This window comes from Danio rerio, chromosome 6 (assembly GCF_049306965.1).
Source record: "Danio rerio strain Tuebingen ecotype United States chromosome 6, GRCz12tu, whole genome shotgun sequence".
Classification (NCBI taxonomy): Eukaryota; Metazoa; Chordata; class Actinopteri; order Cypriniformes; family Danionidae; genus Danio; species Danio rerio.
This window is the reverse complement of record NC_133181.1, coordinates 385954-410000: the sequence shown is the minus strand read 5'-3', so window position 1 is coordinate 410000 and position 24047 is coordinate 385954. Positions and strand designations below refer to the sequence as shown.

Here is a 24047-nt window from a genome sequence, read left to right as displayed (position 1 = left end):
TGTTTCATCATCATTCACATTATTAGCAGAGAGCGGATGGCATCATGTAGTTTGCTGAAGTGTCTGTGTGTGATAAAATAACTTCAACAGCGCATTCAGCGTCTATACCTGATATCTTTGTCCTTTTATTTGTATAGGTGCGGTGTTTAAGGGAAAACTGACGTCAGTTACTTTATATAGAAGGAACTTGAATCCACAACAAAAGTTAAAGGGATTGTTAATATATTTAAAAGTGCTGTGAACACCGTAAAAAACTAAGTAGACTCAACTTAAAATTTCAAGGCAGCGAGCTTCAGCACATTTTTCAGTTTACTCAACTTAAATTGAGTCAATAGCAGTATTGGGTTGAAAGTTGAGTCAACTCAAAAAAGCTCTGCAGCAAGTTGCCTTACAATTTTGAGTTGAGTCAACTTTTTTAAACATTGAATCTAAAGTATTTTAGATTAGTAAATTCGTCTTAAAGATATCTGTAATCTAGTGTCTCCAAATCACTAGCTCAACAATGTAGAAAGCTCACACAGAAGATATAAACCTGTTAGTAAGTGTGCAGTTAGTCTCTTCAGCATTAATGCATCAATGTTTTTACTGTCTCCTCATACTGTCACAGCCAAAGAAGACGTGAACTCAAATGCAGAAAAACCAAGTCTTTAGGGAGCAGGTCTCCAAAAAGCAACAAAACCAAGGTTACCCAGTTGGGTGAACGCTTAAACAACAGGACGCTCACTCACTGGCAGACCTGGACACAAATACAGGCTGAGTAACTGATGCTTCACACAGACACACAAGCGACAGCATACTGACAGACATGAAGGGGAATGACTGCTCTAAATAGGAAAAAAGGGAACGAGAGGCGGGTGGAAAGAATCAGCTGAAATGACCGGTGCTCCTGACTGCAAATAAAAGCAGGTAAAGAGAGGGCATCTGCAACACAGAGTAGGAGAAAAGAGCAAGAACGCAAGATACAGAGACACATACTTCAGTTCTCATCAAATCTTCTGACCAATCAAATCCTCTATAGCAGGGGTTCACAAATGGTTTAGCCATGGGCCCCGCATTTTTACATGGTCATCAAGCCACGACCCAAATTTTTAGGAACTATAATACAATTTTAGGAATTATAATTAATTTGTGTTTATTTGTTAACATACACAAGTAGTGACTGATACATCATAAGACATTCACAGAGACTTACAAATAAACAATATTTTATTGCTGTCATTTAAAAAATGGATCAAATTATAGAAATATTACAGAGTAACAACGACAAATACTGTAAACAGTGGCCAGGGTAAGGAAATGTTCAGTTACCATGAACTAAACTGAACTGTTAATAAAACATGTTGTCTGCTGTCTAAATGTCGTTTTTAGAAGGTTTCATGCTCTTATGAGAGCACCTCACTACATATGACACTGAGGCTTTTTTGTCGTCAATACATGTAAATCCATACTTTACATATTAGGGGTCGTACTTGCACTTCGACATATTTGTTGCTATAATTAAATGAAATTTCACATGTCAAATGTGAGGGTTGTCCCGCATGAATTTCAAAATAAAAGTCCGGTATAAGTAAAATAAGTAAAAAATTAAACTTTTCTTGTTATTTTGACCACACACTCCGCGACCCACTCAAAATGTTCCCGCACCACCAGTTGAGAAACACTGCTCTATAGGGTCTGACATGCCCCGCCCCCTACTTCTCATTGGCTGTTTATTTAATGCGCTTGAGTTCAACTGGCAGAGCTCTGAGAAAATGCAGTGCTATTGGCTTGTTTTTTCTAAAGGGGAGGGGCTAGTATATGCCCCACCCTCTCTTCATATTTCTGTTGAGATTGTGTCACACACTGAGTTAGAAATGCACATTTCAAAGCTCTGTATGGAACCGTTAAGTCTAATTAACCTGCAGTTATTAATTAAAAAGAACAAATAGTGATTTACATGCACAGTGGCTCAGTGGTCAGCACTGTGGCCTCACAGCAAGAAGGTCTCTGGTTTGAGTTTCGGCTGGGTCAGTGTGTGTTTCTGTGTGGAGTTTGCATGTTCTCCCCGTGTTGGCGTTGGTTTCCACCGCGTGCTCCGGTTTCCCCCACAGTCCAAACACATGCGCTATAGGGGAACTGATCAACTACACTGGCCGTAGTGTATGAGTGTGTGTGTGTGTGTGTGTAGGTGTTTTCCAGCACTGGGTTGCGAATGGAAGGGCGTCCGCTCCATAAAGCATATTCGGGAATAGTTGCCAGTTCATTCCGCTGTGGTGGCCCCTGATGAATAAAGGGACTAAGCTGAAGGAGAATGAATGAAGTATTAACTGTCCATCATTAAAACAGAAGCTCTCGAGGCTGTTGTTGATCATAATCAATAAAGATATTAGATTTCCATCTGTCAGAACCGCACAGGATCATCCCGCTTCAGTCTATCTGATGTCAAATAAGGGTCAGCATGGAAATCATCTAGAAGTAATTGTGTAATTTAATAGATGATATTTTGGTGTGCACATCATCATCATCATCATCATCATCATCATCATCATCATCTGATTCACTGATATGAGGAATAATGCAGATCTCTGAATAGTAAAAGAAGAGTCAGACATCCTGTGGACGCATTAAAGCTCTGTGACACATTTCCTCTTCCACCGCTTCAATATTCTCAGAAAAACCAGACGTTTCATCAGTTTTGACATTAGTATTAGCTGGGACTAACTGACAGCATTGATTATTAATAAATGACAGACCTCAGTTTTTATATTCAGTTCAGTTCAAGTGTGCTTGTGTTGCTCTCTTCACAATAATTCCTCTTCCACAGCAGCTTTGCGAAAGGTGTTATCATATTACAATCATCCATTCATTTACCTTCAGCTTAGTCCTTTATATATATCAAGAGTTCACCACAGCGGAATGAACCGACAACTATTCCAGCACATGTTAAGCAATGGCAAAAGCAAGCAAAAAGAGAAACTTTGAACAGAATGTGAGCTGGAGGTGCTGCTTTCAGAGGTAGACCGGAGGAAAGCGGTGTTATTTGCAAGTTTGTCCTCCGGAATTAACAACAAAAGAAAAAAATAGAGTGGGAGAGTTTAGCTGATGCGGTTAACACAGTTGGGTCTGAACATCGCAGTGTGGAGTTAAAAGAGAAATAGTGTGATTTATAGGTGTAAAATGTTGAAGACCCTTCAATAGCGCAGTGGCGCAGCTCGTAAAACGCATGTCTACATGTTTTGACATGTTCGAGGATGAACTCGGTTGGAATCCAGCGTCTGATAAACTCATGCTTCTTTTTTCCCCCGCTACATATCAGATTTTGCCAACTATTTATCACGATAAAGACAAGTAGGAATCATTAATAAGTCTGTGCATCATATTTTATTTGCACATTTATTGAATGGAAATTGTTAGTAAATCCAAACGTGAGCGATTCTGAAACCTGGTGTAGGCAATGTTTTTGTGCGTACGCAGCGTTGATACATGAGGCCCCTGGTCTGCAGCCAGACCCCTCTCATTATATTGGACTTTTTTGTGTTTAGCAGACAAGAAAACAAGATTTAAAAGAGATTACAAACCAGTACAATGAAAAACAATGCTTCTTTATTGATATCAGTGGCTAAAAACGATTAATTCCATTGGCAGATTTCGTACGTGTAAAGTTTGATTCAGTATTCAGCTTCCAACACACACTGAGTAACATGATTCTCTGTCAAATGATGAAAAAATGACCTCTAAAATGATTATTTTGAGGATTGTGGTGAAATATAAAGCTTTAAGTGTTTCTGAACACATTTAGGAGACATTTACTAAGAGAGTTTCTTCAAGTCCTAATTCCTCACACACACACAAATATGCATATTGGAGATGCTCTCGAACTCGAAAATATCAGCCTATGAAAGTAGGCGATGTGTGAATTCAGACACTTGCTGCTCTGGGGGCTATTTCCATTCACTTTCAGACCGTCATCTCACCTAACATCAGCCTTTCAGTTCTGATCCACACCAGCAGACTCAAGCGAAACTGAAACGCACACTGTAAAAAATTTCCAGGTTTTCACAACAAGTTACTGTAATTTTTCACAGTAAATTACATTAGTATCCCTTCACAGTATATAACTGAAAAATTCACAGTAATATGTTGTATTCATAATTTTATTGTGAAATTACAGCAGGTAGCGTGATTACAGCAAATTACTGTGAAAAGGGCTATATCTTTTGCACGTTAGTTATAGAAATTCAAACCTTTTTTAATTCAACGTAGAAATTAATACAAATGAACTTTTAACAGATAATAACAGAATGTTATAGCCCCCAAAACGATTTGGTTACCAACATCTTTTTGGTTGTACTGCACCTTTATTTAATTTTATACAGTTAACATAGAATAGGAAATAATATTTAATGAACAACTGTGTGCTTAGCCAAAACACAATAAACTGGAATAAAAAGTAATTAATTAATGAAACCAAAGACTGTTAAACAGCCAACAATTATTTCAATGTCAGTGTAAATGTCTGCTTTAGACGGTTTCATGAGTATTGGGCACCTTTCATCGCCTGGAGGTCACTAATCTTTAATTTAGAATTAAATATATATATATATATATATATATATATATATATATATATATATATATATATATATATATATATATATATATATATATATATATATATATATATATATATATATATATTTTTTTTTTTTTTTATCTATATAAATAAACCACAGATTAGAGTTTTAAACAACTACATTCTAGCATGAAAAACAGTTAAAACTTCATTTTCGGACGCATAAAGAGCCTTTGAAGACGGGGCAATTGTCCCAATAATGTCTAGCCTGAAGACAGGCGCCTCTCGGCGGATACATGAGTAATGAGCGCCGTTACCGCCTGGAGGTCATAGATCTCCGCTACCGGCAAAACACACTTAAAATTACACACAATCTTTACTAACAATCCACAGATTTGAGTTTTGAAGAACTAAATTCTCGCATGAAAAAGTGTTAAAACTTTATTTCATTACATATTACAAGCAATATTTATAATATTATGTGCCTTCTCATCCACCATTACAGCTTGATGCAGCTTGGTGCAAAATGAATCCTGGGAGGAAAAAATAATACTTCTCAATACACTCCAAACGAACTTTATTCTTATTGTTAAAATCAGAGATATGTAATATTTTGAATGGCGAAGAAAATAATTAACTTTATATTTCAATCAATATATTACTTTTACACTGCTTCGGTTCAGGACTCGTGTGAAATTGAATCAGATTCAGATATTTTATCAGACGTGTTCATGAGCTCATAGTCATCAACAAGCAATTCGTGTACAAGCAGTACACGAACCAAGCAATATGATGAAATATTAATGAATTATATGTTTGCGTCTTACAATATTATACAAAACGGAATCGTTTTCAGGCGAATTCGACTCTTTACTGTTCACTTAAAGGAGCCGAATTCGACTCTTTACAGTTCACTTAAAGGAGCCGATTCATTTAACAGAACTGACTCGACTCGACCGCAAACAAGCGCCATCACCACAGACAACGCCTGCCTCGTCTCTTCACCCAACGGATTCATCCTCGGTAAGTGTTAAAATATGACTTTTGTCCGTTAAATGATTGTTGTATATGTATTTCTGTATAGTGCATGTCATTTAACAGGAATTTACCGAGTACTTCAGTTGTACTCGCACGTACAGGGTTTAAGCGCGCCTTTTTTTTTAACAAGAAATTAACGACGCCAGATGGTGATTGTAGTGTTCTCTGAGGTATTAGCATAACGTTAACGTTAGTTCCTGAAATAAGAAAGGGAATTTTCTTTAATTAACTTCTTGTTAACTGCATTTTCTGTTTCAGTACAAGACTGAAGTTAAGGTGAAACGACTAAAGTTAAGGTAAGCTCTGGCCTTCACTTAAGTTAACGTTATACGGTTAGTCACCATCATGTAACTTACGTTAATTTTGTTCACTGTAACGTTAACGTTAAGTTAGTTAAATAAACTAAACTCATTATGAAACAAGTCTTAACTGTTTTATTAAATGAGGCTTATAATACAATTCAGTTGTATTCTTTTAAACTAACACAGTACATATTGTATATTTCTCACTGGTGTTAATGCAGTGCTAACATTTACTAATGAGAACTAATTGTATATTGTCACTAACTGTAGATTTTTTTTTTGGTGTTCAGGTGTACCTGATAATAGCTGAAGTGTGAGGTGAGTGTAAATTCTGAGCACACAAATATAACCTAAATTCATTATCACAATCTAAACCTATATATATATATATATATATATATATATATATATATATATATATATATATATATATATAGAGAGAGAGAGAGAGAGAGAGAGAGAGAGAGAGAGAGAGAGTATGTGTGTGCGTGTGTTAGGTTGAGTCCTATTCTACTCTTATTATATTCATATTTTTTTGCAGCCACAGCCATTGATGTTGAAACACTGATGCTACCAATCAACCCTCGCTTGATTATTAAAGGTAATGTTGATGCCTTCCTCATTTTTATTAGATTTTTAAATGTCAGGTTTTTCACAAATTTGTTGTGAGCAGTTTCTTGTACAAACTCTTTTTCTTCTTCCAGAAGTTCCACCAGTACCTCCAGTAGTAGTAAATATTAGACAAAGATTTTTTTAAACTATAGTTTTTATTTTTATTATCAATTTTACTGGGCATGTGTGTTTGTTTGCTTGGTTTTTAATAGGCAGAGCATAGAATGTCAACTTTGTTTCTACAAAAAAAATTAATTATTCACAAACACCTCTAATTTAGTCCTTCTTTCCCCCTTTTAGTCTTATTCCTTGGACTCGGAGGGTCGAGTGGTCATGGGACCTCACCTGGATTTCACAACTGACTTTGGATCTGGTCTGAAACTGAAGTATGCTAAAGATGCCTTTTGCACTCTGGAATTTAAGGTAATGTCAACAATAAATATTGTAACTGAGGTCTTGTTTTGGGGGGGTTAAACAAGGAATGTATAGGAGCACAAGTCATGACTTCCCTTGTCCCCTTGTTATAAAGGGCCGTGTTGCAGACACAATTTGTTTGTCTTTGCTGGAGACCAGAGGGGAAGCTGTCTTTAAAAGGATGGGGCTCTTATACCATATGTGAAGTTACCTATTCAGGTGAGTGGATTACATGCAAGTCATTGCAAATGCATAAATAGTGGGAAATTTTTACTGGGCAGCACAAATTAAGTGAAACTCAAAAAACGTTGAAAAATATTTGGAATATTTGCAAAAAACTTGATTGAAATGAATACAACTCAAGTGGTGTATCACTTCAATCAAGTTTTTTTGCAAAATTTTCCTAATATTTAAATTATGAAAAATTAGCTTGATGCAAGAAACATCCTGCTAGTATTCAAGAGCAAGTACTGTGATGCATGTGTTAACTTTGCAATAAGTGTGAACCCAGCATTAGATTATAGTCTGTAAACAGAAGGTGTAAATCAAATCAACTGTTTTAAAATGCTCTGCCTAGGTCATTAAAACCACTATTTGTTGTTGGACTGTTCTTGATTGTGTGTTTGTGATGGAAATGTTTTTGTTTAAATGATTGCAGTTTGACTGAGCTACAGTATTGTCAGCATGTTCAAACTGAGCTAACAGTAATTTTGCTCTGTAGTGCAGCAGTAGTGTCCCAGTAGTGTTGTATGAAGCTAACTGTTTGTCTGCCCTTTTGCTTATAGGTGCTTTTTGGGCACCAGTTTGGAGATGGAAGACAGACGAAGTCAAAGAAGCAGAGAAGACACATCAACCAGCAAGTGTGTAAAATTATCAGGAAAATGATTGACCTTGAATAGACGACTGCCTAATTTAGCAAGAAGTTTTGTCTCTCTCTCTTGTGTGTGTGTGTGTGTGTGTGTATATATATATATATATATATATATATATATATATATATATATATATATATATATATATATATATAATGAGAGAGAGCGCACTCTGAAGCACTGCTTTTTATATGTATGCTACATATGATGTCAGATTTTTTTATGAATATGTTCTTATAGTATTTTTTGAGGCTTCACCTTCACCTTTTGAAAGTTTTCTGAAATGTTTACACAGATGTCATTAAGCTGTTAAATAAATCTGTAAAATGTATGTGTGTTTGTTTTTATTTTGATTCTAGAGTCTTTTCAGATCACCCAAAAATGAAGATTCTGTCGTCATTTACGCATCCTCAGGTTGTTTGGACACAAAGAAGAATATTTGATATTTTTATTCCTGTGTTTAACAAAAAAAAAATCATTTTTAACAGAGCTGGAACAACCTGAGGGTGAGTAAATCAAGATAGAATTTTCATTTTTGTGTGACCTAAAATTGCTTTGAAATTTTACAGCACCAAACTGTTAAATTACAGTAATCCGGGATATAACTGTAACTTTGCAGTTAAATCAGGTATTTAAACTGCAACCTACTGCTAAATCACAGTAATCGTTTTGCAAATTCACAGTAAAATATAGTTAATTCTACAAGATAATACTGTGAAATTACAGTAACGGACTTTATTATCTACTGTAAAGTTACAATATATGGTTGTAATTTCACAATAATTTAATGTGACAAAACCACAGTAAATTACTGTGAACTACCTCACAATAATTTACTGTGAATTTACATACAGTAATTTACTGTGAAAGTAATGCAATTATTAGCCAGTAATTTACTGTGAATTTAAGGTCAAATTTTTTACAGTGCAGAGACACTTTCTCAGCTTCACTCTTGTATTTATATATTAAAGAAGCATCACCTTCATCAGCACTGTGATCATCATGTACATGTTTAAGGGCCAGGTCACCCAAAACAGGATCCTTCAAACATTCGTGAGTTCCTTTACGCTGTTTAAAACAAAGAAGATATTCTGAAGAATGCTGGAGTTTGCTTTCCTACTATGGAAGTCAATGGTTACCGATTTCCAACATTCTTCAAAATATCTTCTTTTGTGTTCAACAGAGAAAAGAAACTCATTGAGAGAGAGTAAATAGGGAGTAATGAACAGATCGAGCTTATACTGGTCTCTGGGCCAGGAGAGATAGAGGAGATCTGCAGATTGAGGGCGGAAAAAACCTGTGGCTTTACCACAAACACACACACACACACACACACTGAACACATACACACTAAACACACACATATAGTGCACACACACATACACACACTGAACACATACACACTAAACACACACATACACACACACACACACACACACACACTGAACACATACACACTAAACACACACATACACACACACACACATACACACACACACTGAACACAGAAATACTAAACACACACATATAGTGCACATACACATACACACACTAAACACACATATGCAAACGCGGCTGAACACACATAAAGTGCACAAACACACACATATGTTGGTAAAGCTACCAGAGACACTTTTCATCATTAATACTTATATAGGCTCTAAAAACACAGAGAGCTTTTAATATCAGGGTCATCTGAAGGGCCTCACAACACATGGAAACAGCAAAATATGACAACTGTAGGTGTAAATGATGAAGGTCAAACCACACACACACACACAAAACACACACACATATACACATGCAAACGCACACACATAACCATGCATAAACAACACATACACACACAAAAATACACACAAAATAACCATGTACACATAATTATAAATATGCACACACAGCTTGAACATACACACTCATGCACATGCGCGCACGGAAATTTTTATATGCACACACATAAACACACAAATATAAACATGCACACACAAAAAACACACATGGACACGCACACAAAAAATACACACTTAAATATGCACACACACATACACACACACAAACATGCACACACAAATATTACCATACACACACATGCACACATACACACAAACAGCTAAATAAAGCATGCACACACAAATATAAACATGCATACACAAACACACATACATGCACACACACAAACAAAAATACACACGTAAACATGCACACACACACACACACACACACTTAAACAGCTAAATAAAGCATGCACACACAAATATAAACATGCACACACACACACATAAATACACACGTAAACATGCACACACACACTTAAACAGCTAAATAAAGCATACACAAACAAATATAAACATGCACACACAAACATAAACACACACACACATAACTACACACTTAAACATGCAGACACACATGCACACACAAATATTACCATACACACACACATCCATAAATTTCAACATGCACACACACACACATAAACACAAATATAGGCATGCACAAAAATCCATAAATACACAAATATTAAGATGCACACACATGTTCACAAACATATAAACATGCACATACACATGCACACACAGACAGAAACACACACACACAAATAAACATGCAAATGCACACATAAACACACAATTATTAACCTGCATATACACATGCACACACCGACATAAACACACACACATATAAACATACACACACACACATAAACACACACACACATACAAACTTGTGCAATTACATAAACACACACACATGAACACACAATTATTAACCTGCATGCATGCACACATAATCAGACAGACACATAAAGATGGCACACACACACACACACAACACATTTTCCATATATATAAATAGAGAGAGAGAGAGAGAAAGAGAGAGAGAGAGACTCTTGTTTAAATATTTGTTAAGTGATGTTTGACAAAGCGAGCACATTTTCACAGTGTTTCCTATAATATTTAATAATTTAATAATATTTTTCTATTTTTCTTTTGGTGAAAGTCTTATTCCTACTAGTTTGGTTGGAATAATTGTTCAAAATGATTAGCCACCTTAAGCATTATTATTCTCAATTGTCTACAAACCACTGTTGTCCAGTAACTCAACAAAACTTGCCTAATGAAGCCTTTAAATTGAACTTGAAGCTGAAAACTGTCTTGCAAAATAATAAAATATGATGAAGTCATCATGGCAAAGACTAAAGTTATAGTTAAGTATAGTTAAGTTAAGTATTTAGTTATTAATTCAACTCATTAAACTAATATCTTTACAAATATGTTTAGCATCACTTGGCGCATTTTTATTGTAACATTAGGGCCAATCATATTGATTAGCAATATATATATATATATAAATATATGTAGTCCATTTTAATAAAGCTGCTGATAAGAGCGACTATCTTGTTTCTTCCTGGATTCACACAAATATCTAAGCCACACACACACACACACACACACACACACACACACATTACGAGAACAGAGCCGCTACATCCTCCTTCACCCACACCTCTTCTGTCACATCCTTCTGCTCTTTTTCCATCACCTAATCAAACACCATCATCATCCTCTATCTTCATCAGCTCCTCACCCAATCACCCACATGATGGATAATCGATTGATAACCCCCTGCTATCAGCAGCAGTGGATGATTGACTGACCTTCCACTGTTCTTCATCTCCTGATCTCTGATTCTCTGATCACTGGATCCTCAGGCTGGGGAAAGGCTGAAGCTGATAAAGCTCTTTCCTTTTTCATTCTGCTGTTTTCTGAGTTCTGGTTTGAGAGAATGGAGTTTAAAAACCCTCTGCGGTTTTCTCTCTCGCTTCTGTGGAAACCACAGACTAAAAATCCCCTGGTTCTCTTTCCTTAAACTTCCATCTCTCTTCTTCTTTTTCTTCTTCGGTGATGTCACAAATAGTAAACACTATATTTAAAATAATTAGGGTTTTGAAACATACTAAAGTGAAGAAGCTACTTGAAATCATCTGTAGTGGTAATTGTATCTGATAGGCCTAGTAACAGAATATAATCAGATTACTCAATATTTGCATGTATTGCACGTCTATATTTGGTCATTGATGACAAAGGTCATTGAGACCCATTTATTTTCTTTAGCTTTCAATCGTGTGTTGTGGATTGTAGGCTGTGTTTAGGCTGTTTGCATGTTTTTGTAGGCTTTTTTGTGTGTTTGTATGTAGGCTACAGCACTTTGGTACCCATTGTGGTTGTGTAAAAGTGCTTTAGAAATAAAGTTGAGTTATAGGTCTACTTTATTACACTACACATTACTAAAGTAAACTCTTATAACAGTTTTCAGTTCACTATATAGTTAATACAGTATAACATTCATTAACAAAGTGTTTAAATAGGCTGTTACAGGTTAAAACATTAGTATTTACCAAGTTACTACAGTGGAAACTTGCAGCACTTTGAACATGTAAAACGGTGATTAGAAAAGATCTTATAATATATCCGATATAAAAAGATCATATGTCAGATATTCACATATTCCTAATATGAATTAATATATATATTTTTTTATCCTTATATACTGTATATATCAGTGCTATAAACACGGTGAAGGGAACGCGTGCGCTGGTTGGTTTGTCTTCTGTGGATCTGAATGTCACTGCGCAAATAAATCTTTGTTTTTCAGTGATTGGTTTAACAACGGTTTGCTTTTAGTTAGTCAGTTATTTAACAACAGAGGTTTTTTAATGAATTACTTTGAATTTATTTCCGCGTATAACATACCAGTAAGTCCAAAAAATTTCGCCATTGTTATGGGAGCTATAACATCAGGAATTACTATGCTCTTTAAAAGAACCATTCATCTCACTCCTAAAAAAGTGTACCTTTCTGATCCGACAGAAACATTTGTGGGTAAAATTAGTTTTTCAAACAAAAAAGATAGAAATTACAAAATTAGATCTCTTTTTATTGAAAAAGTTGCTACATTGTCCCCTGTAATCTCTTATTGGAATAATATCTATAGAGATTTGATATGGGAAAAAAAATGATCTTTGCAACAAAAATATTTTCTCACCAACAAGGTCAAAGAGGTGTCTTTTAAATTGATCAACAAATTTTTTCCTATAAAACAATTTTTGAAAAAGTTTAATTCTAATATTGATGTAAAATGTTCATTTTGTCAATTTCATACTGAAACTGTTTTTCATTTATTTTGGGAGTGTAATTATGCTGTACAATTTTGGAAACATATTGGATTATTTATTAATGATATTATACAACAAGATGTTTCTGTTACTTTTAAAGAAATTGTTTTTGGTTATTATGAATCTGCCCCTACTAAGAGAAATGCTTGTTTTGTTATAAATTTAATTTATTTTCTTTGTAAATTCCATATCCACAAATGCAAATTTACTAATACAAAACCATATTTTCCTGTGTTTTTGCAAGAATTTAGTCATTATATACAATTAATTTCATTATCTAAAAATAAGAAAGCAAACAGAACTATTTCATTTTGTAATGACTTTAATTTATGTACTGTTCTTGATTCTTAAATGTCTTACCCTCAAGTTTAAAAAATAAATAAATAAATAAATAAATATGTCACTGAATGTCATAATGTCACTGCGCGCTCTGGCGGCGACGCGGAATACACGCGCATGCGCTCTGTGATTATTATTACTCGTCGCTCGATGAAACTGAAGGAACAATGTTTATTAACAGTTTCTTAACGAATATTATACAACAGCATACACGTCTAAAATTAGGCATTGCCTTGTCAGACAACAGACAAAATCATTCAATGTTTATGATAATATCTAGATATTTTGTTATAAGGTCAGTGCTGAAATAATAGCCTACTGATGATGATAAAAATTTAATTCCTTTATTTTCATCACAACAACTGAAAAACAACAAAGATATAAGAAAAAAACAAATTAAAAGTTGCATTAATTAATTTATCAGTTTCTGTAGTTTGAATTAAATGTATTAATCTTCACAAATTGTAACGTTAAAAGTCTGAATTAAACAATGATGCAATTGCAAACATGTAGCTTGAAAATTAATAATCTATCTAGCACACTATATGTGTTACTATATTATAATACAGTATAGCATTATCAAAGAAGACTAGCCCATGTAGTCAGTTTGCTTCCTATACTTTGATTGATGAAATTTTAGACATTTACACTTGAAAGCAAGACAAAAATAGTGAGAAATTTACTGTTATCAGAAAATACAGCATATTTAGATTTTTAGCTATTATTATTGTTAGCCTATTATCACTATTTAATAAAAATGAGTTTAAAAGTTTTGGAGATCCATTGGAAGTTGCATTCTCAAGTTATTGCTAAAGTCATACTGTTCTCAACTCTTCAACTTGTTCCTTAAATGTTCTTTACTTTGTCCTAAAAAAATCTTAAACTGATCCTTGTTAAACCTGCACAGGTGTTTCAGCTATTAATACATTTGCAAACAATTAAAACTAATAAGAATATTAGAATACATACATTTGCTGTATTTGTCAAGCTTTTTAGTGGACAGACTGCATCGGTGTGTCCTGCTCATTTAGGTTTGAACTATTGAGAAATGAAATGTTTCCACTGTTTGGACATTTGTGTGTCGAAGGTTCCGACTGATGGTCAGGGGATTGAGGCGTTGCAACACAGTCAAAAACCCTGAATAACAGGGAATAAAAATCACAAGATGGTTATAATCACATGAGTCTGTTTCCCGAGTCGAGCGTTTGCTCTAGTTTGAATGTTTAAATGAGTCAAAAAAACTTTGCTTACAATAACGAATAAGCAATAGTGTGAATAAAATGGCCAAACTTCAGTGTTTACTTGAGCAGAAACTCTGAAGATGTTTGGAATCAGTTAAGGACATGAACCCTACACACAGTTTAAATCATAATTTACTTTTAATTATACACAGTTTTAACTTTAAGAGGGTTTAAGACATGGCTATGTGGCTGTTAACATGTAGCCTATTTGGTTTTCTGTGTGTCTCATAGATATACATATATCTATGAGTGTGTCTGACTGTCAAAGAAATTTGTTGCTAGCTGCTAGCATTTGATTACACATTAGTAAGTTTTGCTATGTTGCTAGCAAGTTTAGCTCAGTCAGAAGTGTCTGATTTGTTGATTATGACTGAAATCTCATGTAGGAGTGAATCTTAAATTCTTGTATTAGTAGTTAAAGTTGTTAGCTTTATATATAAATCAATGAAGCACAACTTAAATATGTATTTAAATATTGTTTTGTCACGTGACTGGGTTGACTCGGGTTGAAGCGGAACTGTGTGGCTGCACCGTGTTTCCTGGTCGGCTGTTTGTTGTGGCGCACACGCGGAACTCTCACACATGCCGTGAAAAACACTCAACGCCTCACTTTAGTAAACATTTATACTTTTAATTAAACACGACTCTTTATTTTTATTATGTCAGCGTCTGTGATTCGAAGAGGACTTGAATTATTCAGCGAGAAAGGTAACTATCCGGCCGCTAAGCCTATGTTCGTCTGTGGCTTCACAGTTATAAACATCAATATAATACATATTAAACATAAATATAATAAGAGTTCACCAGTTATGAGACGAATTGATCTGTGAAACGTGTAACTTTCGTTATTCTGTTGCTTGTGTATTCATTAAGTAGTTTACATGCATTACGTGTGCTGAGCTTGCTTATTTATAATATTATAACAAACAATAGTTAAAATATAATTAACTTCTACACCAAAGTGAAATGTGTCGTGAATGAAGCTCTAGCTGAAGGAAATGTTGATTTACATCTGAAATAAAAATAGGCATTACTTTACTAGTTACTAGAGCAATAAGATTATGTATCTCGTGATGCAGTGTTAACTTATGTTACAGTGCATTAATGCAACACTGGGTGGAATTAAGTGTGTGTGTGTGTGTGTGTGTGTGTGTGTGTGTGTGTGTGTGTGTGTGTGTGTGTGTAGATGGAGCGAAGCATAAGCAGAAAAGGAACAGTTCTAGCAAGAAGCGGATCCGACAGCTACAGAGAGCCGGACAATCATCGCAGAGCAACAACAACACCGTCAAGGACAAGCACATTCGATCAGCCGTGGGTCAGTGACACGAAACCACCGCAGGCCAGCTAAAAACCAATATAAATCTTGTAAAAACCACCTCAGACCAGCTTATAACCATTTCAGACCAGTTCAAAACCACATTAACCAGCTCAAAACCACCTCAGACCAGCTCAGAACCACTTAAAACTTTCTCAGAATCACTTTAGATGTGCTCAAAACCACCTCGGGTCAGCTCAAAACCACTTTAGACTAGCTTAGACTCACTTTAGGCTAGGTCAGAACCACCTTAGACCAGCTCAAAACCACCTCAGACCAGCTCAGAATCAATTTAGACTAGCTCAGAAACCCTTTAGTAAATCTTTAGACTTGCTCAAAACCAACTAAGTTCAGCTCAAAACCACTTTAGACTCGCTCAGACTCGCTTTAGGCCAGCTCAAAACCACTTTAGACCAGCTCAGACTCACTTTAGGCCAGCTTGAAACCACTTTAGACCAGCTCAAAACCACATCAGAATCACTTTAGACTAGCTCAGAACCCCATTTAGGGTAGCTCAGAATCTCTTTAGACTTGTTCAAAACCAGCTCAGGTCAGCTTAAAACCACCTCAGACCTGCTCAGAATCACTTTAGACTAGCTCAGATTCTCTTTAGACTTGCTCAAAACCAACTCAGGTCAGCTCAAAACCACTTTAGACCAGCTCAGACTCACTTTAGGCCAGCTCAAAACCTCTTTAGACCAGCTCAGAATTACTTTAGACATGCTCAAAACACTTTAGACATGCTCAAAACCACTTTAGACATGCTCAAAACCACTTCAGATGAATTAAAAATCACCTTAGACCAGCTCAAAACCACTCTAGAACAGCTTAAAACCTCTTCATATCATCTCAAAACCACCTCAGATCAGCTCAAAACTACTTCAGATCTGATCAAAACCACCTTAAAAATCACTTTAAATCAGCTCAAACCCAAGTAAAAAAAAAAACCTTCACACTAATAATGTAATTTCCATTGTTTACGTCGTATTATTATTGTATTTATTGTTATGTTTACTTTTATCTATTTGATATAGCTTTGCATCGATGTACAGCTCAGTGGTCAACTATTGCTGTTGATGTGTGCTTTATACGTAAATAAATGAAGAAATGAAATGAATCAGTTGAAAGTGCAGCTGAGGGATGTTTCTGCTCTTCACAGATGAATACAGGAAGAAACAGAAGAAGAGTCAGCTGAGCTCAAACCTGAAGTATTTCCTGAGGACCAGCTCCACAACACAGAAACAGCACACAGCAAAGGTCTGAACCCCAATCCTGAAGCAGCCCACAGCACATCCAGGGGCAGAATCATCTATTTAGATTGTGTTTTAAAGATTGTTTCCCTAATCTGAGCAGCAAGACTTTTAAATGACGTGTTGTGTTTGTTTAGGAGGTCCAGCAGAGCTCCAGCCGGCGCTCCTGTGATCAGCCGGATCTGCCCGAAGCCAAACCCAAAGAAACATCCGTCTTCACCGAGCAGGAGTTCCAGACCTTCCAGCAGGAGTATTTCTCCCGGCTCTGATCAACATTCATCAGGACTGAAGCACTGCAGACATCTGAGATTATCATCAATAGCAGCAGCGTTCCTTTAAAACTGTTATTATTATTGATTATTTTCACATGTACACTGATAATAATGCTGCTCTTACTCAGAGATTTGCTTTGGTTTATTGTGCAAATATCTAAAAATGCTTAAACCAAGAAACATTTTATACACGAGCTGAAAATATAGAAATAATGAGTTAAAATGAGGAGAGTTTCCCCCTAAATCAAGCTGAATAATCTCATATCAAAAGCAAAACACTATTACTTGGCTCACCCTGCTGTCTGATTATTCTGCTTATTTTAAGGAGAAACTCACTTCATTTGACTCCTTATTTCTGAAAACATCACTCTGTGTTGTGCTTGTCTAGAAATGCTTCTTGGTTTAAGAATGTTCAGATATTTGGACTAGAAACAAGACACAAAATTGAAGAAGACAACATCAGCAGTGTAAATGAATCTGAGGACTCCTGTAGTGTTGTAGAAGTGAAAGTTAATGTACATGATATTTTCTCTGCACCGTCAAACACAAGATGATCCACTTTCAGTGAAAGATGTAAACATTATATACAGTGCTATAATAAATCTAATATTGCTTCAGATTTTTTCCTGCAATTCTGCCTTTGTCTCATATTTTTCAAGCACAGACTTTGTGCATGTGTTTTTGAATAATTCAGCAGACTGGAGTCATTTAATCCACTTACAATACGACTACCAGATGCTGTATTTGAGAGTGTGTTGTTCAGGTGTGTGTCCTCCTCAAGTGTCTCCTGTGTGCAGCACTAGTGTCCTCCTCATCTCCTCCTCCTGTTGTGTTCTGATGTGATTTCTGACTGTTGTAGCTGTGAAATAACTCTAATTATTCAGCGGAGTGATATGGAGCGGTAATGCACTCAAACCTGCCGGAACTACTTCAGCCAGGGGTGCCACTTCTATCGCGGAGGAAATTGAAGAGCACGGGGGATGATGGAGCCCCAAAATGACATGGGCCCTTCAGAATAACTTGCAGTAAAAGGTTTAGTCATAACCTGTATTAAATAATTTAGCAAATATTCCTGCAAACAAGACAATGTCATTAAAACTGCTACATGGGTTTTACATATATATATATTTTTCCCTTTGGGCATAAATTCAATGTGGGTCATTGTTTTATTAAAAAACCAAAGAGAAAAAAAAAGATGTATAATGATGACAAATGCACTTTTCAGGAGTTCTTTTTTTCTGGAATTTCTAGTATTTTGAGTCTTTTTTTAACAGTATTGCTTTTCTGTTCAATATCTGATTATATTTCAGTAATCAAAGCTTTTACATGCTGTTTTGTAATTTTTCATCTATTAATTATGTTTTAGCTGCCATCGATGACTCCGAAATAAAGTGAAGTAAACCGAAAATCATTATTTACATAGAAACAGCATACATTTTCTGAAGACACAACTGAACCATCCCAGTGACTCTAAATTATGTATTTATTTATTGTGTTTTCTTTAATATCGATGTCTGTGTGAGCTCTGCAAGTTTGACCCACTTTCTGCGAGAACGTAAATATTTGGGTACTATTTGTTTGCCATACAATGACAGAGTCAGCAGCCAATCAGCACCCAGAGAACAAGACGGAGGGATATATTCGCGTGGGATGTGATGTGTGGCTATATAAGCGCAGGCGCGACCGGTTCTAGATTTTCTCCGTTATACGCTGGTCAGTTGTGCGCGTGGCTCTCAATCTCCCCCGGGAATCATGGCAGTGTAGCGGCGCGCAGCGGCAAACATCGCAGCGGCAGATCCGGCAGTGCAAAGGGCAATTGCACTGGCTCAGTTTGGCAAAATGGCGTAAGTATTTCACTTTCTCTTCCCTAATATTCATGTCATAAACTTCTCAAGCTGTTAGCATTAATGACACTCAGGAGTGTTGCTGTCTAATGTGTACGCGCGATCTCGGTTTGTTTTGTTTTCTGTCGTCGTGATTTGACAATAACACAAAATATAAACATTTAGACTTGTGTTTATTTTCTGTCGAGAAGCGGCAACGTGGCACCTCAAAATGGCGCGCGCGATCCTTCCGCGTGACTGCTGGAAATGGCGCGAGGGCTCAGGAGGTTGTTGTTAAAAGGGATACAGCTGAGGATAGAAGTTAACGAGAATTATTTAATTATCCATTAATCGTGTTTTATTAACTTCTACCCTTAACACAGCCCTCACATTAATGTAAAGCAGTAATTATACCGATTATTATTCTTTAAATTACAGATTAAATTGTTTTTACATCCCTAAACCCAGCCCTCACACTCGTGTGAAGCAGTAATTATAACGAGTATTCATATTATTTATTATATATCCCAAATTAAATATCATTTTATATAACATATACCCTAAACCCAACCCTCACAATAATGTACAAATATTAGTTATTGTAATGTCATAAAAAATTCCATATTGACGTTATTATCCGCAGCTGTATCCATTCTGGACTTTACCGCTCAGGGACACCTTCATCTCGCACAGGAACCGGGGGGTGGGGCGTCCTTCAATGATGACCATATTAGGACATGTATTCTGTAAGGGCGGGGAAACTCCAGCCTACAGGGAGCTAATTATAGCAGCTAGCAGAAGCAGGTTAAGCGTTAGTAAATAGCCCTGATGGGAAAGTAAATGCGCGTTCACAGCTTCAGTTCCTCCCAGATGACACCTGTTTAAACTGGTCTGATCCAGAGTGCCTGGAGGTGCTCTAGAAACTGGTTAAACTGGTTTAGAATGTTAGTAACTCAACTGGTTATTCATTATGGGTCATTTTATTACAGTGTGAAATAATAATAGTGTTTTTTTTTTTTTTTGTTAAATCTTCCCTCTGGCCAGGGTTGGGAATCAGTTCCTCTTTATAAAATGGCTTCATCAAGCGTGCACGAAACACTTGAAGTGCATTATTGTATACACATGTTCAGAGTAAACAAATGAATCCGCATAAGGATAATAAAGTGCAATAGTTAACACTAAAGTCTCATTAGTAAACACTCATGCAATAAAATCAACAGTGAAAAATAGCTCGATTAGTGATGTTAGTTAATATAAAATGCTGAAATGTAGTCAGTAACTCCATTTAATACAATGGTTGAATTGATTTTAATGTGATTTTAGGCATAAACAAACAAAATATGACCTAAGATTGATAAATGCTTTTATAATTGTCATTACATTGACTATTTACAATAACTAATTGATCTTTACTGTACAGATTTAACAAACAAAAGGCCTAAAGTAGTCCAAGTGTGACTTTGTAGCCCAGATTAAAGCGAAATTTGTAATTTTGGTCAAGCAACTGCCAATACAACACTGCATATCCATAAAGCACTCTTGAAGTATATGTGATGCATTATTATTCACTGTGTTTTGAGGTACCAGTGATATTGTGCAGATTTATTATCATGATGTATTGAATTTTTAATATCAGCATGTCTGATGCACTTTGCACACACACACACACACACACACACACAACTCCATAATCAGTCAGTTTTGTTTTGAAGAATCAGATATATATTGTAAAACACCCTGTTTGTCGTCACCCCTTTGCTAAATGACTGGATCTCGCAGTGATTAAACCTGATGAAGGCTGCTTGTGTTGTCCTGCAGGTCTCTCCTAGCAAACCCCCAGCGCTCTGCTGCCATCGACAGCATCTCCATCTCTCCGCAAATACCGCAGCTTCTCCTCCACCATGTCTCTGTGTGTTGGGGACGCTGGAGCCCTGCTGCTGGGGCCCTGGCCTCTGACGGCTGACCCCCGAGGGCCCCTGCTGGACCAGGATGAGGAGAGCTCCGTGTTGGAGGGCTCGTGGTCTCCCTCCTCCTCCTCTTCCTCTTCTTTATCCTCTTTCTCTCCTCCTGCTTCTGGAGATGCTCCGTCTGAGCTGCTGTCGCTCTCCTGGCAGCCGTCAGATGTCCTGCTGACAGAGCAGAGCACAGGTGACCAACACACACACACACACACACACACACACACACACACTTCACTGTACACACTCACTCTGAAAGATTCCACTGCACACACTCTCGCACTAGTACACTGATCAAAGTCAGCTTTGAATGAACTCTTCTCTCTCTTTCTGTCTGTCTGTCTGTGTGTGTGTGTGTGTGTGTGTGTGTGTGTGTGTGTGTGTGTGTGTGTGTGTGTGTGTCCTCCAGCAGGCGATGTGTTTCCTGGGATGGATTGGATGACAGAGAAATTAGACCTGAATGACTTCGACCTGGACTCTCTGATTGGGTCGTGTGACTCTGAGGATCCACCCGGTTCCCCAGAGGATCTGCTGGCCTGTCTGGACTCCAGCATGGATCTGGATCTGGACTCTATCCCGTTCGGTTCCGCAGACCTGGATCTCCCTCTGGGCCTGGACCTCCCGCTTCCTGAAGAGATCAAATCGGAGCCTCTCTCTCCAGCACCGAGCGTCCCGTCTCCTCCTGAAGAAGCTCCTCAAGATGAGAACACTGAGGTTCCAGTTCTCCATCCTGCAGGTATCATGCTGAGCCTCTCTCCGTCTCACATTGTGGTTCTGCTGACTCCAAAAGAAGAGCAGAACATTAGCGATTGCTCCGATAGTGACAGCGGGATCTCAGTCTCAGGATCTCCAGCTCATCAATCAGATCTAGAACCCTCATCCAGAGCTAAACCATACTCCAGACCCGATCCTGAAGCATCCCCGGCGCTCAAAGGCCGAGTGAAGACCAGCTCTGGAGCTCCAAAAGTGGAGAAGAAGCTGAAGAAGATGGAGCAGAATAAAACCGCAGCGACACGCTACCGGCAGAAGAAGCGTGTGGAGCAGGAGTCGCTGAACAGCGAGTGCTCGGAGCTGGAGAAGAAGAACCGTGAGCTCTCAGAGAAAGCAGATTCCCTGAGCCGGGAGATCCAGTACCTGCGGGACCTTCTGGAGGAGATGCGGACCGCCAAACAGCGCAAGAGCAAACGCTAGATCCAGATCCATCACTCGCACCGCTGTCGGTCCAGATCCATCCTTCACATCCAGATTGATCTGTTATTCTCTCATCATCATCATCATCATCATAACTCCTCATCCTGCCTCTCTCGTCTGGTCCAGCGAGGGCCCTCAACACCTCCAGTTCTTACACTGAATCTGATGCTGTAGTGCTTGTAAATAAGCTTCACGTGTGCTATTTAAACATGCTCCATCTGTCATGGTGTGTGTGTGTGAGGGGCTTTATTTTCTAATAAAGATACTGTCAAACTCCGCTTGTGTGTGTGTGTGTGTGTGTTTAAAGCTTCTCTAGTTGTGTTCTGAAATGCAGCAGCTGATATAAGGGGCAGTTCACCAAACAATTCAAGTACAATCACCCTCATGTGCTTCAGATTAATGCTCTTACACACTTGTCAGTTCAATCTGAGTGTGTTTGTACAGAGCTTCTCTTAATTACTCCGAAGCAGCACATTACTGAACCACAGTCACATTCAGAACAGTGGAGGTTATTAGTCGTCCCATGAATTCTGCACATCCTGATTTCTGTAGATTTTTAGGCCAAATTTAAGTATTTGTGTGAATTTATATTTATTCAGTAATATAGACTAATATGAAACTGCATTTGCTTTATGTCACAGTGCTGTGTGTACAGTAATGTTTTCTGTCTTCAGTAGAGATGTATGAGAGACTTGCTATGTTTACTGAAGTAGGTCTAATTGGCTTTGCATTTTAAAAGTTAAGGAGCTGTTATTTTTCATTTCACATAATAAGTTTAGTTTATGATATTTCTAAAATACTGCATAAATCAGAATTTTTTTTTTTTTTTACAAAATTCTCTGCAAAAATGGCAAAAAATGTGTGCAGACTCTGTCTGGCCCTAGTTATGAGTCTCCATCACTTGATTAGTTACTAATAACCTTGACTAATTAACTACTAACATAGCTGTTAACAGTTTTATATATGAACATGGTTAACCTGCAGTTGTGTAGTGTAGTAATCTCACAAACATCAATGCTATTAAGTTGCGCACATTCGTGTGTGTGTGTATAAATATATATATATACACAGGGGTGTCCAAACTTGGTCCTGCAGGTTAGTCCCAACCCCATCAGACACACCTGGGCCAGCTGATCAAGCTCTTACTGGACTTTCTAGAAACATCTGTACAGGTGTGTTGAGAGAAATCTGCAGGACACCGGCCCTCCAGAACCCAGTTTGGACACCCCTGGTTTAGGGTGTCTGGTGTGTTTCAGAGGACAGAAACCGGTTCTGCTCCACTCCTGCTGTCTTCAGTGGGTCAATGCTTCATTAAGAGATTAACTGAGTGAGATTATCAGTGTGTGTGTGTGTACTGGTTCAGCTGTACTTGTGACTTTAATTTCAGCACTTATATAATAAAATGTCAGGACTACTGACATGTGGGGATGTTAAATTGGTCTAAATTGGTTTATTGAACTTAAGTGTGTGTGTGTGTGAGGAAGACAGAAAGACTCTGGTTATCTCACTGATCCTCTAAATCTGCTTGTGTCTGAGAGAGATGTGGCCTCGACATTCAGATGCTACACTGCAAAAAATGCTTTTCTTATTCAGATTTTTTGTTTTGTTTCTAGTTCAAATATCTAAAAGTTCTTAAATTAAGAAGCATTTTCTAGACAGGCAAAACATATTGTCTTGTTTGAGAAATAATTT

At 37.0% G+C, this 24047-nt stretch overlaps 3 protein-coding genes and 1 long non-coding RNA gene across 9 annotated transcripts in view; 3 read left to right on the top strand and 1 right to left on the bottom strand.

Moving 5' to 3' along the window:
* Positions 1 to 18246, bottom strand: part of LOC101886216 (interleukin-2 receptor subunit beta) — a 31612-nt gene extending 13366 nt beyond the window's left edge. For 2 of the 4 annotated variants that reach the window (XM_073953476.1, XM_073953478.1), the window contains exon 1: positions 11449 to 11578. The gene's annotated coding sequence lies outside the window, so the exon portion shown is untranslated. Of the gene's footprint in view, positions 1 to 3953; positions 4003 to 11448; positions 11579 to 18104 lie in introns of those variants that run through there. The other 2 variants (XM_073953479.1, XM_073953477.1) reach the window with 2 other exon arrangements.
* Positions 5497 to 8119, top strand: LOC141386407 (uncharacterized). 2 transcript variants are annotated; one of them, XR_012408362.1, is made up of 7 exons: positions 5497 to 5575; positions 5849 to 5886; positions 6183 to 6210; positions 6440 to 6493; positions 6805 to 6927; positions 7034 to 7137; positions 7704 to 8119. It is a non-coding gene; the product is annotated as an uncharacterized lncRNA (long non-coding RNA). The 2 variants fall into 2 exon arrangements; XR_012408361.1 differs by having other exon boundaries at positions 6434 to 6493.
* Positions 15067 to 18015, top strand: rps19bp1 (ribosomal protein S19 binding protein 1). Its single transcript, NM_001386402.1, is given in 4 exon segments — positions 15067 to 15254; positions 15733 to 15861; positions 17021 to 17118; positions 17249 to 18015. Coding segments are annotated over 4 exon segments (408 nt in total). The 5' UTR covers positions 15067 to 15205; the 3' UTR covers positions 17381 to 18015.
* Positions 18247 to 19076: 830 nt separating the features above from the next.
* On the top strand, positions 19077 to 22632 carry atf4a (activating transcription factor 4a). Of its 2 annotated transcripts, none has more exons than XM_005172055.6 (3): positions 19077 to 19227; positions 21025 to 21354; positions 21577 to 22632. In XM_005172055.6, exons 2-3 carry the CDS (start codon positions 21108 to 21110, stop codon positions 22353 to 22355), a joined length of 1026 nt encoding a protein of 341 aa, XP_005172112.2. In that variant the 5' UTR covers positions 19077 to 19227; positions 21025 to 21107; the 3' UTR covers positions 22356 to 22632.
* Positions 22633 to 24047: the final 1415 nt, after the last annotated feature.